Source organism: Oryx dammah, unplaced genomic scaffold, assembly GCF_014754425.2.
Source record: "Oryx dammah isolate SB20612 unplaced genomic scaffold, SCBI_Odam_1.1 HiC_scaffold_2, whole genome shotgun sequence".
Taxonomy (NCBI): Eukaryota; Metazoa; Chordata; class Mammalia; order Artiodactyla; family Bovidae; genus Oryx; species Oryx dammah.
In genome coordinates this window covers 184,179,888-184,197,381 of record NW_024070186.1, presented here as the reverse complement: position 1 = coordinate 184,197,381, position 17,494 = coordinate 184,179,888, and the positions used below count along the sequence as shown (strand labels likewise).

At 47.4% G+C, this 17,494-nt stretch overlaps 1 protein-coding gene across 2 annotated transcripts; it reads right to left on the bottom strand.

The window, feature by feature from the left end:
• Positions 1–3,407: 3,407 nt before the first annotated feature.
• On the bottom strand, positions 3,408–13,528 carry FUS (FUS RNA binding protein). 2 transcript variants are annotated; one of them, XM_040260051.1, is made up of 15 exons: positions 13,438–13,528; positions 11,880–11,904; positions 11,639–11,793; positions 10,769–10,913; positions 10,413–10,597; positions 10,005–10,209; positions 8,341–8,375; positions 6,797–6,829; positions 6,128–6,231; positions 5,493–5,622; positions 5,138–5,239; positions 4,880–5,003; positions 4,333–4,433; positions 4,075–4,222; positions 3,408–3,777 (listed from the first exon to the last, which is right to left on the bottom strand). In XM_040260051.1, the coding sequence occupies exons 1-15, from the start codon at positions 13,448–13,450 to the stop codon at positions 3,738–3,740; spliced, it is 1,545 nt and encodes a 514-aa protein (XP_040115985.1). In that variant the 5' UTR covers positions 13,451–13,528; the 3' UTR covers positions 3,408–3,737. The 2 variants fall into 2 exon arrangements, with proteins under 2 accessions (XP_040115985.1, XP_040115993.1); XM_040260059.1 differs by having other exon boundaries at positions 10,769–10,910.
• Between the last annotated feature and the right edge of the window lie 3,966 nt (positions 13,529–17,494).

Here is a 17,494-nt window from a genome sequence, read left to right as displayed (position 1 = left end):
TAAAGGAACCATCATCAAGCCCTAACACCAGAGCCCTACCAGGTGAGGCACCCATAAACCTCTCAGCTGTGTTCATGCCACTCAAACCAAACATCATTTTAAGACAGATCAAGAGCAGAAGAGGGCAGAACCACTGCCATTTCCTCGGCTCTAAATCTCAGGGATTCTCATAAGTACCAAGTTCCACAAGCCAAATAAAAGCACTGCCTGGAGAACTTCCGCCATTCTCCACCTCCTCTTGACAGAACACCTCCACCCAGCAGTGAAGTGAAGCTGCTCAGTCGTATCCGACTTTGTGTAACCCCATGGACTGTAGCCTATCAAGCTGCTCCTTCTGTCCATGGGATTTTCCAGGCAATAGTACTGGAGTGGATTGCCATTTCCTTCTCCAGGGGATCTTCCTGACCCAGGGATCGAACCTGGGTCTCCTGCATTGTAGACAGACGCTTTACCGTCTGAGCCACCAGGGAAGTCCCACCCAGCAGGGCTGTCCAAAGCTATTCCTTTGGACAAAGCCACAGCCTCGTCTCAAATCACCAGAGGTTTGAGGATGAATCAACTCTTAAAGGGAACAATTTCAGAAACAGAAAAGCACTTCCCACAAGGGGTCCCAGGCACTCTTATGAGCTGTGCTTCTGACAACAAAGAACACTTTTTGCTGTTGGTTATGACTTTAAGTTCTGTGTTGCCAAAATTCAACTGCTTGGCAAGAATGGGCAAGTTTCCTAAATTCAAGTTTTCAGTTGGAACAAGGGGGTAGTTTTCTGGGGTCAGGAAAGATATATCAGGTTAAGGGGCACTACTGAGGTGGCAACTCATTGGCCCAACCCCTTCCCTTTCTCAAAATACCAAAGACTTTTGAGTACTGGCAGATGTGAACATGACCTAATTACACCAGTCTCAACAGACAATACCCGGAGTCCCACCTTCAGGAAAACTAGTGTTGTGGGGAGGAAGCCCACTCACTGAAATATCAAACAATTGCCTTATCTTACTTTCTCAGCTAACCTTCCCCTTTTACCATCTTATCTCATTCCCAAGTCTTTTTTCCTAAAATTCAGCATCCTCTTAAGCCAGGCCTACATTCAGGTATGACCTAAATCAAATCCCTATGATTATACAGTGGAAGTGAGAAATAGATTTAAGGGCCTAGATCTGATAGATAGAGTGCCTGATGAACTATGGAATGAGGTTCATGACACTGTACAGGAGACAGGGATCAAGACCATCTCCATGGAAAAGAAATGCAAAAAAGCAAAATGGCTGTCTGGGGAGGCCTTACAAATAGCTGTGAAAAGAAGCGAAGCGAAAAGCAAAGGAGAAAAGGAAAGATATAAGCATCTGAATGCAGAGTTCCAAATTGCAAGAAGAGATAAGAAAGCCTTCTTCAGCGATCAATGCAAAGAAATAGAGGAAAAAAACAGAATGGGAAGGACTAGAGATCTCTTCAAGAAAATTAGAGATACCAAGGGAACATTTCGTGCAAAGATAAGCTCGATAAAGGACAGAAATGGTCTGGACCTAACAAGCTGAAGATATTAAGAAGAGGTGGCAAGAATACACAGAACTGTACAAAAAAGATCACGCCCCAGATAATCACGATGGTGTGATCACTCATCTAGAGCCAGACATCCTGGATTGTGAAGTCAAGTGAGCCTTAGAAAGCATTACTACGAACAAAGCTAGTGGAAGTGATGAATTCCAATTGAGCTATTTCAAATCCTGAAAGATGATATGCCAGCAAATTTGGAAAACTCAGCAGTGGCCACAGGACTGGAAAGGTCAGTTTTCATTCCAATCCCAAAGAAAGGCAATGCCAAAGAATGCTCAAACTACCGCACAATTGCACTCATCTCACATGCTAGTAAAGTAATGCTCAAAATTCTCCAAGCCAGGCTTCAGCAATACGTGAACCGTGAACTTCCTGATGTTCAAGCTGGTTTTAGAAAAGGCAGAGTAACCAGATATCAAATTGCCAACATTCGCTGGATCATCAAAAAAGCGAGTTCCAGAAAAACATCTTTCTGCTTTATTGACCATGCCAAAAGCCTTTGACTGTGTGGATCACAATAAACTGGAAAATTGAGAGATGGGAATACCAGACCACCTGACCTGCCCCTTGAGAAACCTGTACGCAGGTCAGGAAGCAACAGAACTGGACATGGAACAAGACTGGTTCCAAATAGGAAAAGGAGTACGTCAAGGCTGTATATTGTCACCTTGCTTATTTAACTTCTATGCAGAGTACATCATGAGAAACGCTGGACTGGAAGAAACACAAGCTGGAATCCAGATTGCCGGGAGAAATATCAATAACCTCAGATATGCAGATGACACCATCCTTATGGCAGAAAGTGAAGAGGAACTAAAAAGCCTCTTGGTGAGAGTGAAAAAGTTGGCTTAAAGCTCAACATTCAGAAAACGAAGATCATGTATGGATGTGAGAGTCACGTATGGAGTAATGTATGGATGTGAGGTGAGAGTTGGACTGTGAAGAAGGCTGAGTGCCGAAGAATTGATGCTTTTGAACTGTATGTTGCAGAAGACTCGAGAGTCCCTTGGACTGCAAGGAGATCCAACCAGTCCATTCTAAAGGAGATCAGCCCTCGGATTTCTTTGGAAGGAATGATGCTAAAGCTGAAACTCCAGAACTTTGGCCACCTCATGCGAAGAGGTGACTCATTGGAAAAGACTCTGATGCTGGGAGGGATTGGGGGCAGGAGGAGAAGGGGACAACAGAGGATGAGATGGCTGGATGGCATCACGGACTCGATGGATGCGAGTCTGAGAACTCTGGGAGTTGGTGATGGACAGGGAGGCCTGGCATGCTGTGATTCATGGGGTCGTAAAGAGTCGGACACGACTGAGTGACTGAACTGAACTGAAGCAAATAAATGTTTGGGGTAGGAATTTGTTTCAGAAACGGCAAGAAATGAAAATCAAGCTGGAAGATGACAAGGACTGCATCCTGGCATCAAACCATCTCCTGACTGTGAGAGCTACAGAACCCAGGCACTTCGTTTTCCACCTGCGAAGAAACAGTCTATCTGCCACTAGGCAGGTGCTCAGTTAGTTTCTCCGCTTCCTGGAAAAAAAAACCCAACTGGTTAACTTCATGATCTAATCAGCGTCAATCAAACTTGAGCATCACCCTCAAAGTTTAATTTGTTTGAGCCCCACCCTCAGAAAAGTGCCAGAACTCCTTGAAAGGAACAAAACTGCTAAAAATAAGCCCACAAAAATCAGCACACCAATCAACACAGTAGAAAAATTTCCACATGGCTGGACAAAAATGGGGGGCAACACACGATGTTTTTCATTTACCCCTTTCATTCATCTGATTTTTACTGTGAACAGAGAAGTTTAATCTCTACTTTCAAGGATACACTTGACCTTTGCTACCCTGAACCAAGTATCAAACACTTTATTCTAGTTCCTGCTGAGCGGGAACAAACAAATTTATTCCGGTTCCCACAAGGCAGGTTGGTTGATCTGAATAGAGGGAAAACTCCCCACGTTCTTGACCTGGACATTCACACTCCAGGAGAGTGAAGAGGGGGAAAAGGAAGAAAATTTAACTAAAATGATGGTTTTTAATGGGAACCAGAGGTATGGTTACAGTTACATAGTCCGACACAAAAAACCCGTGGGTGATCAGGAGGTGGAAGGTTACAAAATAATGAGGGCAGTAACACTGGGTACAGGAAGAAAGCTGCTCCAAGGCCTCGGGAGCCAGGCTAGTACGGCCTCTCCCTGCGATCCTGTCTGTGCTCACCCCTGCAAGAAAGAGCATCCATGAGGTCTGGGTTCCAACCTCTCTACCCACCCACCCACCCCCAAAACCCAACCTGCCCTGCTACCCACCCAGAGAGACAGCTCGTTTCCCTGGGCCCGGAGTGCACGTGGGCATCCAGACTAGCTCCCCCAGGTAAATCTCCTTCCCTTGTCTCCTCCCCAAGCGTTAGTCTCAGCTTCCCAACCCCGCCCTCAAAATGAAACCACGCTCCCCAAACCCTGCAATCCCATGACCTCTGGTCAACTGCTCTAGTTCCCTTTCAATTTAGTCTTACTTACCTGGAGTCCATCTTGCCAGGGCCGAAACCACCTCTGTCCCCACCACCCCGGCCCCCTCGGAAGCCCCCACGGTCCCCTCCTCGGCCTCGGTAGCCACCCCGATCATAGCCTCCTCTGCCACCACGACGATCATCGCCGTAGTTACCGCCTAGGAAAAAAAGAAACATGATTCAACCCTCTATCATCCCCCAGACCCCTCCTCCCTCCCCTTGTCTAGCCTCCCTGCAGATCCCAACACCAGCTCTGCCTCTTCCTTACCCATATGAGAGCCTCCTGGTCCCCCTCCTGGGCCATCTGGTTTAGGGGCCTTACACTGGTTACATTCATTCCTCCAAGAGAAGTTCATGTTCTCACAGGTACTAAGGAAAATAAGACAATTAATGTGTGGGAGGCGGGTGGAAATGGCCAAGACCTAGAATTATGAAGATTCCAGTGAGCCAGGATACATGAGGAGAATGAGGCCTCGGAAAAGCAAAGAGGCCTGTTTCTCAGGAGCAGAGACAAAAGGCTGCAGGTTACTGAGCCCAGTCTAGATGACTCCCGGCCACGCCTGTCCCTGACATTAGCAGAAACTACAAGCTCTGTCTGTCCTAGTGGTAAAGAACCTGCCTGCCAATGCAGGAGACATAAGAGGCTTGGGTTTGATCCCCGGGTTGGGAAAATCCCCTGGGGAAGGGAATGGCAATCCACAGTCCATGGGGTTGCAGAGTCAGACAGCACTGAAGCAACTTGGCACGTAACTTAACATCAAAGGGCACATGTACTCTTAAGAGGGCTGAGAAAAAAACTGAGCAGTTCCACTCACGGGTTAGGACACTTCCAGTCCCCTGCTCGCTGCTGTCCTCCGCCACCGCCACCGCCACTGGGGAATCCTCCTCGGCCACCGCCGCCACTGCCACCACCTCCATAGCCTCCACGGCCCATAGGTCCTAGAACAGAGCCAAGAACAGGTCTGCTCACCTTCCAAGTGTGGTTAACCTGCCTTTCCCACACAAGCCCTTACCATCCTCCTTCCCTCTTCTCTCCCCATCACTTCTTTACAGCAACACAAAGAGCTCCTCACCTCCTCGCCCTCGGCCTCCACGACCATTGCCACCACCCCGATTGAAGTCTGCTCGCCGAGTAGCAAATGAGACCTTGATAGGATTCCCAGAGAATTCTTTACCTAAAGACATAAAGGAGGTATAAAAGAGACTTCTAATTAAGACCTATGACCTGTGGGTCCAAAAGTATACCTGGTACAATCAAGAGAAGACTCTGCCTTCTTACAAATGTTTACAATCTCATGAAACATAACCAAATATAAGACTACACCAACAGGGTAGTGCTGTTAAGTCTTGTAAGACTCAAAGAAACCCTCAAAATGCAGCCTGTTTCCCCAAGCTAGCTGCCCTCTCCCCCAGCCTCCTCAGACATACCATCAAACCAGTCAATAGCTGCTTTGGCGGAAGGTGGATCATCAAATGATACCGTGGCCTCTCCCTTCAGCTTGCCTGTTTCCCTGTCTGTGTACAGATTAATCATGGGCTGTCCTGTTTTCTTATTTGTCTGAAGAAAGCAACATGAGATCACATCAGTCTTAAGAGAATACAGCACTATCAAAACCATACCTTCCTATTTCACACATAACTTGAAAGAAAGCCATCGACTGTTAACTGCTTCTCCCTTCAATATTAAATGACAAAGATTATAGACCACAAATTCAAAAGTTTTAATCATCTTTTTAATCAATTGTACCTTTCTGTGTTAAAGTGATTCCCTTTGGAATGGCAACAGTTAATGCTTTTTCCTCAACAAATGAAGCAGGCAACCATTAAGACTTCTATTTTCACTAAGGTATGAAATCCCAAAGCCTGCAGCACTGATAGAATGCACCCACTCTGCTCCAGAAGTACCTTTCTTTGGTCTTTCTTTCGGGGCTGGGGGGGACATAGCCACTTTCTATTGGGGCTGCGGGGAATCTTAGTTTCCCAATGAGGCATCAAACCCGTGCCCTTGCAGTAGACGTGAGGAGTCCCAGCCACTGGACTGCCAGAGAAGTTCCCATAAGTACCTTAATGATACCAATCTGCTTGAAGTAATCAGCTACAGACTCAATTGTAACATTCTCGCCCAGCCCTTGCACGAAGATGGTGTTGTTGTCTGAATTATCCTGTTCTGCTTGCCCAACACAGCAGGAGAGGCGGAGACAGGAAACAACCAGAGATAAAATAAGTCAGTGACACTGGCTAACCTGAACTTTGATACTTGATAGTTAGCTTTCAAAGAAAGAAATTTCTGAACCAATTAATATAAAGTACTGGTGCTGTAGGTCCAACAAATCTCCAACTCTACTTCATTATCTGAGTGCCTGTATGCTAGCCGCTTCACAAATTAAAATTTAGTTTTACAACTACCCCTTAAAACATGTTGATATTCATACAAGAAACCAGGGCTCAGGAGTTAACTGCCCAAGACCATACCAGCGTTTGTCAACTTTCAGGTGAAGGCCCCCAAGAAACCAGTTTTACACTAAAATGCAGCATTCCCACCAAGGAAGCCGTATACAAACATAAGCAAAACAAAAAGTACACTAAGTGAGTGCATCCCTGTGTCTTTTTTGTTAAATACACTGTTAAACACAGCTACTCCTAAACGCTCTTCCCCGCTATTCTCTAGCCCCTCTCTTCTTCAGATTCCTGCTACCGCTTTTGCCTTTCCTTCCTGCCACCTGCAGACTTACCAGAGTCATGACGTGATCCTTGGTCCCGAGGGCCTTAAATGACACAGAAGAAAAAACAAAAAAAAAAAAACAAAAAAACAAGGAAAGAGAAGCCGTTAGTTAAGAGGCTGAGAAAGACAAGGAAAAAAATTAACACCAAATCCAAACTTTTGCAAAATACCAGGTAAGTGCTCACAGCCAGCCTCACTCCAAACCCTGTTCTGGGTTGCCTGCCCAGAGAAAACCCTAGGCAGGTCTGGGAAAGACACAGGCCCCTTTTCTTAAGGTCTGCATGTAACTTGAGTCCCCACAGGGACAGTCACTCCACACTTCAGAAAATGCTGCCTCCCCCAGCTCAGGCTGGGAAATGTCCTCAGCACAGACTGGGAGGGCTAGGAGGGAGACCCATTGAAGTTAACAAACCAACTCATAGCTTGGCCCTCTTCTCTCGCCCCAGAGAGAAATGGGCTCACCACCAGCAATGTGATATGCATCCATACAGTTTCTCCAAACTTTAGCACCAAAGACACTTATCCCTTGTGGAACAATTTTTAATGTCATCTTTCGAAACCAGTCTTAAAACCATGTTGTTTCCCCAAAAACCACATGAAAATAAAAATCATACAAAATAGCTATTGTATGTTTTAAGCATGTCCCAGGGAACAGACCAGAAATCTTATTTCCATAATGCAGCCTCTATTTTTTTTTTTTCCAGAGACCATCTTCGCCCAAAGTTTATCTGAATTCACCATATATAAATGTTGTACCCACACTCAATGACACACCTAAATCATGAACCCAAGCCTTTGGCTTTACATGTTGAGACAAATCAAGAAACCCTTTGTTAGTTAACCAGACCAGAAAAGTTCCAGCTTACTGGGAGACTTCTCCAATTTGCCATTTTTCCATGAATTCAGTTTGTGCTGTTATTAAGACCTGATTATTTCCCATGAGCCACACATGCTCCCAACCTTTCTTGGAAGCAGTTCACACCTTCCTGCCCAGAGCTAGTTGCTATTTAGCCCATCTGAGTTGAGTTTAAATACGTGTATGTAGGATTGCATTGACACCATTCAGTATTTAATACATAAATATATACCAACGTCACCATCCTCAGGGCAGGGCAATACTTCATCCCTCGTCCAGAATTAAAACGTTTGGAGGTTGTTACACACACACACACACACACAAGCCTCGGACACACTGATCAAAGGATCGATCCTAAAGCCAAGTTGGCACCACATGCTCCAGCACACTCTCCAGTTTCTCGTAACGGTGGTCACTAACTGCCGGGTGTGGCGACACTCGTCAAGAGGCCTCCTAAACACCTCTTATTAACCTGGGTCAAACCAATTTGGTACCAGACGACTGCTGAGTCTTACTCCCTGCCTGCCTCCAGTTAGCACACATCTGGCAGCAGGTGGCATTCCACCCCACCCCTTTCTGGAGGTGGATATGGACACTCCAAAACTTTTGACACTTAAAACACGCTAAGACAACTGCAAATGAACAATCAGACAAAGCATTGCTGGGAGTTGGGAATTTTGGAAACTCTGTTCACTTACCACCAAATTTATTGAAGCCACCACGGTCACTTCCGCTGGAGAAGACAAGTTAGAAGAAAGGACATGAAGCTTCCAACGGCTACAAAAGGGCGGTTTTTGGTTTTGTTCAACATTCCCCAAACATAGGTAGGTGTTTTGGGAAAATGATAATGCAAGTGGCTACTAAAATACATTCCCCTTCCTGACCACCCCTTGTCTGACCTGTGAGCATGTCACACACACGTGTGCAATTTCTCAGACACAATTGTTAAGGATTTTGCTTAAAAGGTTATATATCTATTTCCTCTAGGAAAAAAAAAAAGACCCATTTTCCTTGGCCGTTCTTCCGACGTAGCAGATGTTTTTCCTCTTGTCGCAAGCAGTTGCCAACCCAGTAGTTGGTTTAAAAAACCCTACCCCCAGTTTACCCAGAAGACACTTCACACCAGGCTGGGGTAGCCCTGAACACATTTTTGTGATTTTTTTTTTTTTTTTGCTTTGAAAGCAGCAAGCAGACCCAACCCCATTCCATAAAAAGTCAAAACCAAAGGCAATTTCCCCTTAAAGCGAGACAAAACTTAGCTAAGCCCTTCCCTAACTACTGAGCTGGTTTTGATCTCTCCCCACCCCCGGGGTCACCCCTTCTACACTGCGAGAAGAGCGGAGTATTTTGCAATGTCACCTTTCATACCTGTGGCACATAAAATGCAGAGCAAGTTAACAGTCACATAACAGTTGCTTTTCTTTTTTTAAAGTTTTGCATTATAAACACACGCACACAAGAGTTTTCCTTATTTCTGTAAGGTTTTTGGCACTGCCCCCACCCCCCACTCTGAATACTTACCATACACAAACTCTTTCTTAAAAACTTACTTTTTCCCCAAAAGGAGTAACACACTGACATTCCTCCCCTTCTCAAGAGAGACAGAGAAGGGTGCCTCCAATCGTTATTTACCAACAGACTTGACAAATGCTCTAACATCAAATCTAAGGTTTGACTTCAGCTTCAGCAGGAAGGGGAGGAAAGACGGTCCAGCTGGACAAGTAACCGGAGGGAGGGGGACAGTGGAGCACGTGGGCGGGAGACCACTGTCGAGCGTACTGTACTTTGTCCAAAAGGTCTGCACACTTCAGAGAGCCCCATGAACCAAGTCACACACGAAATCCTTACAGTCCGTCAGATTAGTACAAGTCCAGTTCGTGGATTCAGTGACTAGAGAATACAGGAAGAGAGAGTAGCCAATTCCTGGAAGCTCAAGTCAGGTTAACCATTGACAACTCCTTTAGAGGACACACGGGAATACAAGTAACAAGTTTCCCTGTCACCAGGAGTGGGATCATCGGTTTCCCTTGCAGAGAAAGAAGCCTTTACTTCCATGTTTCTTGCCTAGGATATCAATGGCTCCAATCCACATACACCCCTACATTTCTTTTTCTTTAGAGATGAAAGTTGTCAGTACTCAAATCTCTGTACAGAAGTGTAGTAGAAGTTCAGGCTCCCAAGTTCTCACAAAAATAAAACGGGGATGGATGTACGAAAAAGAAACAGTCAAGACCCCAAATCAAAGCCCTCACAAATTCCTAGATCAGACTAACCATGCACTACAGGACTAGGCGTCAAGGGAGACTCATGCAACCCTCCTCCCATCCCACTGATGGTACTCCCTGGCTCACAAGACACCTACCCCATGCCGCCTCTGCCTCCACGGCCACCTCCACGACCTCTGGGTTCGTAGCCACCACTGCTGCGGTTGTAACCACCGCCACCGCCCCGGCCACGGCCCCCACGGTCCTGCTGGCCTCCCCCGTAGCCACCACTCTGGTCCTGGTTGCCATAACCGCCGCCGCCGCCGCCACCACTCATGGAGGGCTGATCTTGGCCATAGCTACCTGTCAGGAAAGAAAAGCATGCCTTTAAAAAGGACAAACCAGACTTGGGGGTGGCATGAAACAGTTCAAGAGTGCCAGGGAATAAACGTCAATAGAAATGCAGATAAAGCTGGGGTTTTTAAGAACCCTTTCAGGGTAAGGGCCTAGAATACAATTTCTCACAAAGAGCAGGGATGAGACAGAGCAGAAGGAAAACGTCTCACCTCCGCCACCCCCTCCGCCGCCGCCACCACCACTACTGTACTGGTTCTGCTGCCCGTAGCCCTGAGGCGGGTTATAGCTCTGCTGCTGCCCATAGCCTTGCTGCTGCCCACCATAGCCAGACTGCTGGCCATAGCCTCCACTCTGGGGCTGCCCATAGCCGCTGCTTTGAGAACTGCTACCATAACTAGGGGAAGAGAAAAAGACAAGAGTTACAATGCCAGTGTGTCCAGGACTTCACTTCTGGTACATCCCATTCTCTGCCCCAACAGAGACCACCTCTCCTCCATTACCCCTGATAATTACTCCCACTGCTGAACCCCTAATCTTTGCAGTCCTCTCCACACCCACTCCTTACCTTCCTGAGGTGCTGCTAGGAGTTGGCTGCTGGCCATAACCAGGGTACGAAGACTGTTGCCCGTACGAGGACTGAGAACTCTGGCTACTGCCATAGCCACCAGTTGAGCCATATCCCTGGGGAGCTGACTGTGTGCCGTAGCCTGCTACAAGGAAAGGCAAAGGGAAGTCAAAAGCTATGAGGAAAGAGAACAGGCAGGGAATGCATTGAGAGCAACACTGTATACCACTTAATGCTTCCTGTACTTGGTAAGTCAACTTCTTAGAAAATGCTTGGCAATCTTGCAACTCATAGCTATTACCTTTCTACCTGAAAACTGTTGCAACTTCTACTCAAGTTTTGGGTTCTAATCTCATCCCACACACCCCCAAAGCCAGCCTCCAGGACCACCACTAGTCACAGCCCAAGAGATCTTTTGTCACTAACAGCACTTTAATCTGCCCGACCCATGCAGAACAAATAAAGACAAGGCGTTTTATTTACACTTCAGGGACCTCAGGGCAAATTCCACTTCCTGGTGTATCCATATGATGCCATCTGACTTCAAACGTCTTCAAGCGAGTCATTTTCCCTCTTTAAAAGCCTAAAGCATTTCTCCCTCTAGAGAATATTCCTCCCACCTTCATTTCACTTTCATGCTTAGGGGAAATTGGGAAAATAGCAGCATAAACAGAAAACTAAAAAGTCACAGAAAATAAAAGGAGGCAGGATTACAAACCAATTAAGTCTTTTTGTTTCAAAGGACTCAAAACATCAAAGAGCTTTAAGGGTCAAAGACTAGTTAAGGGGAATGTTTCAGCACTGCCTAGGTTTAAGAAAAGCCAACATTCACAAAAAGCAGAAGCGGTGGGGTGACCCACTAAGACTCACTGTTCTGGGTCTGTCCGTAAGAACTACCGTAGCTGCTCTGGCCATAGCCCGAAGTGTCCGCAGACTGGCCGTAGCCACCGTAACTCTGCTGCCCGTAGGGTTGACTGCTCTGCTGGGAGTAGCCTTGCCCAGGCTGAGTTGGGTAGGCCCCATAGCTGGAGAAAAAACAGTGCTCTCAGGAAAAGACACCTTAACCACCCTCGCCCTCTACAAACTCTAGAAGTCCAGAAGGGACACTCACCTTTGGGTTGCTTGTTGGGTATAGTCTGCAAAAGAAAAACAGGATTATATTACCTTCAGCCATTTCTCAGAATAGACTAGAGCTAAAAGACTTAAGCTTCGGGGTCCCCAGATAAGAAAATCAACAAAGGAGGTATAAATTCCCTCACGAAACTCTACTGGAAAGGGGCAGTCTGTGAGACCCCAGGCAAGTTTTCTTACAATTAAAAACGCAATGAGAAAGCGCATTTCCACAAAACCAAGAAAGAAGCCTTAAGTACTTGAAAAAGCAAGAGTGCTAACGGACAGCAGCAACCTGTCCGCAACTTCAATCGATGTCAGGAACTGCAAAGATTTACACACATTTCTTTCCCACGCCCCCTCGAGGAAGAAGACATCGCCAAGAGTTAGGCTGAAATCACACAGCTGTTTCAGCAGGACAGGTTTTTAATTCAAGCCAGAGGCAGAATTGTTGCGAAGGGAGCCTCCGCTTTCTCAATCCAAAGAACACCACGCTTTACCCTTTGCCCAATCTTGGAGCCTGGAAATGGGAGCTTCTGGTGCAAAGCCAGCTAACCAAGGGAAGAGAGCACTCTGATCAGCACGTTGGCTGGTACTCAAGCCCCCAGCCCTGTGGCTCCCAAACGAGTGGGTTTTCCTATCCCTCTTGCCTAACTCGGGGCTGCGGGAAGACTAGGCTAATCCAAAGCAGCGAAAGTGCTTTTTAAAACGCCACATGGAAGACGCACGGGCCTGATCGGCTCATCTCCTCGATACAGGAAACGAGGCGCTTCCCCCGCAGGAAAGAGCCAAAGCACCGAGAGAGGGTGTGGTCCCAGGCGGCCGTTCTTTTCAGTTCCCACCTCTGTTAAGAGGAAATTCAGGCGGGAAAGGCCTCGGGCCCAGTCCTCAAGACCGTTGGACCACTCCCCAGCCCCCCACCCCCAGCCGTTAAGCGGGCGCGCGGCCCAGACCCCGAGCCTCCGCCTCCGGCCGCGTGGCAAGCGAGGCGGGAACGAGGCGGTCCCGCCCCTTCCCGAAGGACCCCGGGGGCGCGGCCCAAACCGGACGCGCGCCGCGGAGCCTCCAGCCGAGGGTCTCGCGACAAAAAGCAGGGCCGACAGGAGACCGGAGCGGGGGGGGCGGTTCGCGCCGCCAAAAAGGAGAGGAGGGGCTAGCAGAGCGCGTGCGCGCTCCTCCGAGTGCCCGGATGCAGCACTGCGACAAAGCGGGCCCGAGCGCGGGGCTGGGGACGAGGGGGAGAAGAGGGTACGGAGACCGAGCATTTCCATCCGTGCCTCCCATTCCCAATCACTAAGCCGCGTCTCTCCCAACCCTCACCTCAAGGAAGGAGGCAACGAAGGGACGACCTCCCGCCCCACGCGAGGCGCCAGAGGAGCAAAACAAAATGGCGACATCGGCCTCCCCCTTCCACCCCTCTCCGCTGCTTCCAGCCAGTGGTGCGAGGAAAAGATCCTGCACTCGATAGCCGCTCGGGTCCCACCGAAAAACAAAAGCCGGACTGGGAGGGAATGAGGTCCGGGGCCGGCGCACCACGATCGCCTCGCGCCCTTACATACCGTTTGAGGCCATGTCCGCGCACGCGCGCACAGGCCGACAAGCAACAAGGTTCCAACACTACAGAGCACCGACGCCTCGAGGACTGAGCAACCCCGCCTCCTGCGTCGAGGTTTATGTACGCCTCCCCGCCTACGTCTCCCGGGGGAACGTACCAACTACGGAAAGGAAAGGGGGAAACATGGCTGGACTCCTGGCACTCTTCAGGGAGTATAGAGGATCCTAGCAGGCAGAAAGGAAATATATTAACTAAGAATCGCTCAGATCATATACATAATCCTTTTGTTTCTGACAAAGAACTATTTGCTTTGTAAGACTAGCTCACGTTTCACCTCCGCCCCTAGGATGGCATAATGGTACGATCCGACTAACCCCTGGGGGCGGGGCAAGGGGCCCAGGGCTGCTGCGGGCGGAACTGTAGTCAAAGCCGGGAGTCGTAGGGCGGGAACCGAAATTCCTCGGGCTGGCCCCTTTCACTGGGCCTCACTTTCACTCGGGGTGTGGAGTTCCTGCGTTCCGTTCCCCTTCCACTTTTTCAGACGCGAACTCCCTCCGACACATCCTCCCTCTCTGGCTCTAATGTTCCTCCCAAGACAACAGACACAGACCCTCTCTCAGCGTCTCGGTTTTCACTCATCGTCTTTTTGGCTTACTTCTCTTGAGTCCTTATCAGGGTTTGTACATTGTGACTTTTGACATGAAAGAAATAAAGCAGGGAGTTTAGCCCAGACCCTTCGGTCCTAGTTTGATCAAGCACTGATCGCCCACCCAGCGTCCTCAAGCCTTGACCCTTGACTAGCTGTTGGACGGGAAAGCCCAAACCCTCCGGATCTCAAAGAGCGTTGAGATTAGATAGGTATCTCCCACCCTTTCACAGATGTTTTCCTGAAACTCTATCAAGAAACCAATGTGGAGATCCCGTAGTAACATATTTGTATAGAGCTGAAGTGGTTTCAAAATGCACAATTAAATGCTTTCCCAACACAGTCTTATGAAGAAAGTAAGCTATCTCCATTTTATAGATAAGAAAAATAAGACTCCGACAAAGAACAATCCGTGATTATAGAACGTATCCTGATTCGAATCCAGGTCTGTGCAGCTACAAAACACTCCTTTTGTTGGTTATATGAACACTTTGCAGTATTCTGAAGTCTTTTCACTCTCTATAAGAACGAGGACAAAATGTGAAATTCAAATTAAATTGCAACTTGCGCTCTAGTCAAAGTTCCTAGAGAAGGAAATTTGAAAGTATCTACTAATGTGCCATACAGATTTTCCCTCCCAATTTACCTTTGACCTGAGTTACCAGAACTTCGTTTGTAGACACGTTTTAGACACGTTTTCCTAGAGAAATGCTTGTGGACTATACCCACAAACTTCTAAATTTCTGATTTAGGCCCTAATGGCACTTGAACACCCTGTCACCCACCCCAGCCTTACTGCAAGGGCACTGTCACACTAGAATGAGGACAAACAGAGGGAATTCCATCACTCATGCATTCATTGATTCTGCAAATATATAAAAAGTATCTACAGAGTTCCAGGGACTGTTCTGAGTAACAAGGATGCTTTAGGGTACAAAATAGATGAAGCAATTTAATAACAAAGATAACATCTAATAATAGTATTTATAGGGTTTCCAAATCCACCTGCCAAGCAGATGATACGGATTTGATCCCTGATCTGGAAAGATTCCACATGCATTGGAACAGCCAACCCTGTGCGCCGCAACTGTTGAGGCTGTGCTGTAGAGCCAGGAGCCGTAACTACTGAGGCTGTGCGCCCTAGAGCCCATGCTCCACAAGAGAAGCCATTGCTGTGAGAAGCCCACGCACCGACTAGAGAGCAGCCTTCGCTCGCCACAGCTAGAGAAAGGCCTGCGCACAGCCAAAAATAAATAAATACTAATAATATTTATATAGAGAACGTATTGATAATAACATAGCACTTTGATAAGACTTTCTGAGTATTAAGCACTGTTCTGAGTGCCGAATATAGCTTGTTTAATTTTCTTCTTCACAGTAAAATGTTGACCTGAGGATTACATTTTACAGATGAACAAATAGGGATGGAAAGGTTAAAAACTGTGCCCAGGGCTACACAGAAAGTGGAAAAGCTAGGTTCCTAGCCCAGGCAACCTGGCTTCAGAATTTCTGCCCTTAACTCCTGTGCTTCAGCAAACATCGCTTGAGCACTGCATAGTATGTACCAAGCCTGGGGCAGACCTAGAGAGGGAAGGATTAAAAAGGACCTTCTGCCTGGGGGTGAGATGCGGGTGAGACCCACCGAATCCAAAGTGTACTTGGATCAAATGTGGTAACTGATGTAACTTGAAATCAAGGACTGTGGAAACTTCCGGGAGAGCGAGTCATCCAGCAAGTAGACAACCACAGAAGAGGAAAGAAAGGTGGAAACACTGAAGCCAGGGTAAGGGGGAGTTCACGAACCAGCCAAGGAAGTGCTGGAACCGGCAGAAGGGATGGCAGAGTCGAAGCCGTGGGTAGGGAACAGCGCTCATAGAGCAGCACGCTAGCGCTGGTAACAGGCTCAAACTGTGACTTCTGAAACGCTCCCTCACATGACTCTTTTTCCAGGCTTATCTCTCTCAGTGAACCTCTTCTGAAACAAAGGGGCCTCTCACTTGTCCTTCAAAGTCTCCATCCCTGCTCCCCCTCCCACCTTTCCCTTTGGCCATTTAGCTTCTTCCCTGCCTTCTCCTCCTCTGCTCGCCCTGCAGATAGCAGTGAACCCTAGTACTTCAGAGTTCTGTCTTTTTTTGCTTCTCCCTCAAAGCCCCAAATGCAGTCTGGTGGTATGGAATGCAGCAGCCCTCAGACCAGCCTACATGTTGTTTTTAATTTTTTTAATATTTATTTATTTGGCTGCACAAGGTCTTAGTTGCAGCACTTGGGATCTTCGACCTTAGTTATGGCAGGTGGGATCTAGTTCCCTGACCAGGGGCCTTCTGCACTGGGAGTGAGGAGTCTCAGCCACTGGACCACCAGGGAAGTCCCTCAAGCTTGACTGTTAACGTTCTCAAAAATGTGGTCACCCCCTATTATAATCCCTTTCTGCTTAAACTAAAATAAATCATATCGTCTGCAACTAAGAACTCCAATTTATACCATTGTCACTACAGCAGAGTCTATATATCAAAATATTAGAAACCACCTAAATGTGATCAACAGAGAATCTGGTTAACTGAGTTATTATACAGCAAAATTTATCAGTCTCAGCACTATTGGCAATTGAGGCCAGATAGTTCTTTATTGTGGGGACTGTCCTGATATTGTTTCAGTTCAGTCCAGTTTAGTCTCTCAGTCATGTCCAACTCCTTGCCACCCCATGGACTGCAGCACACCAGGCTTCTCTGTCCATCACCACTTCCCAGAGCTTGCTCAAACTAATATCCATTGAGTCGGTGATGCCATCCAACCATCTTATCCTCTGTTGTCCCCTTCTCCTCCTGCTTTCAATCTTTCCCAGCATCAGTGTTTTTTCCAGTGAGTCAGTTCTTCACATCAGGTGGCCAGAGTATTGGAGTTTCAGTTTCAGCATCAGTCCTTCCAATGAATGTTCAGGACTGATTTCCTTTAGGATAGACTAGTTGGATCTCCTTGCAGTCCAAAGGACTCTCAAGAGTCTTCTCCAACACCACAGTTCAAAAGCATCAATTTTTCGGCATTCAGCTTTCTTTATAGTCCAACTCTCACATCCATGACTACTGGAAAAACCACAGCTTTGACTACATGAACCTTGTTGGCAAAGTAATGTCTCTGATTTTTAATATTGTTGTTGTTTACTAGGTAATGTTTATTGTTGTTTAAATCCTAAGTCATGTCCAACTCTAGCCTGCCAGGCTCCTCTGTCCATGGGATTTCCCAGGCAAGAATACTAGAGTGGCTTGCCATTTCCTTCTCCAAAGGATCTTCCCAACCCAGGGATCAAACCAGGGTCTTCTGCATTGCAGGCAGGCTCTTTCCGTCTGAACTACCAGGGAAGTCCTGTGTTTGGTGTGATATTTAGCAACATTCCTGGCCTTTACCCACATTGGATGTT

What these genes read in the sequence shown, in the direction of transcription:
- FUS (XM_040260051.1), bottom strand. An exon ending in AGCAGATTGGTATCATTAAG is followed by an intron (nt 5,623 to 6,127) that starts GTACTTATGGGA and finishes TGCTTTCTTCAG; the next exon opens with ACAAATAAGAAAACAGGACA. An exon ending in CCTGGCAAGATGGACTCCAG is followed by an intron (nt 3,778 to 4,074) that starts GTAAGTAAGACT and finishes TCTTTCTTGCAG; the next exon opens with GGGTGAGCACAGACAGGATC.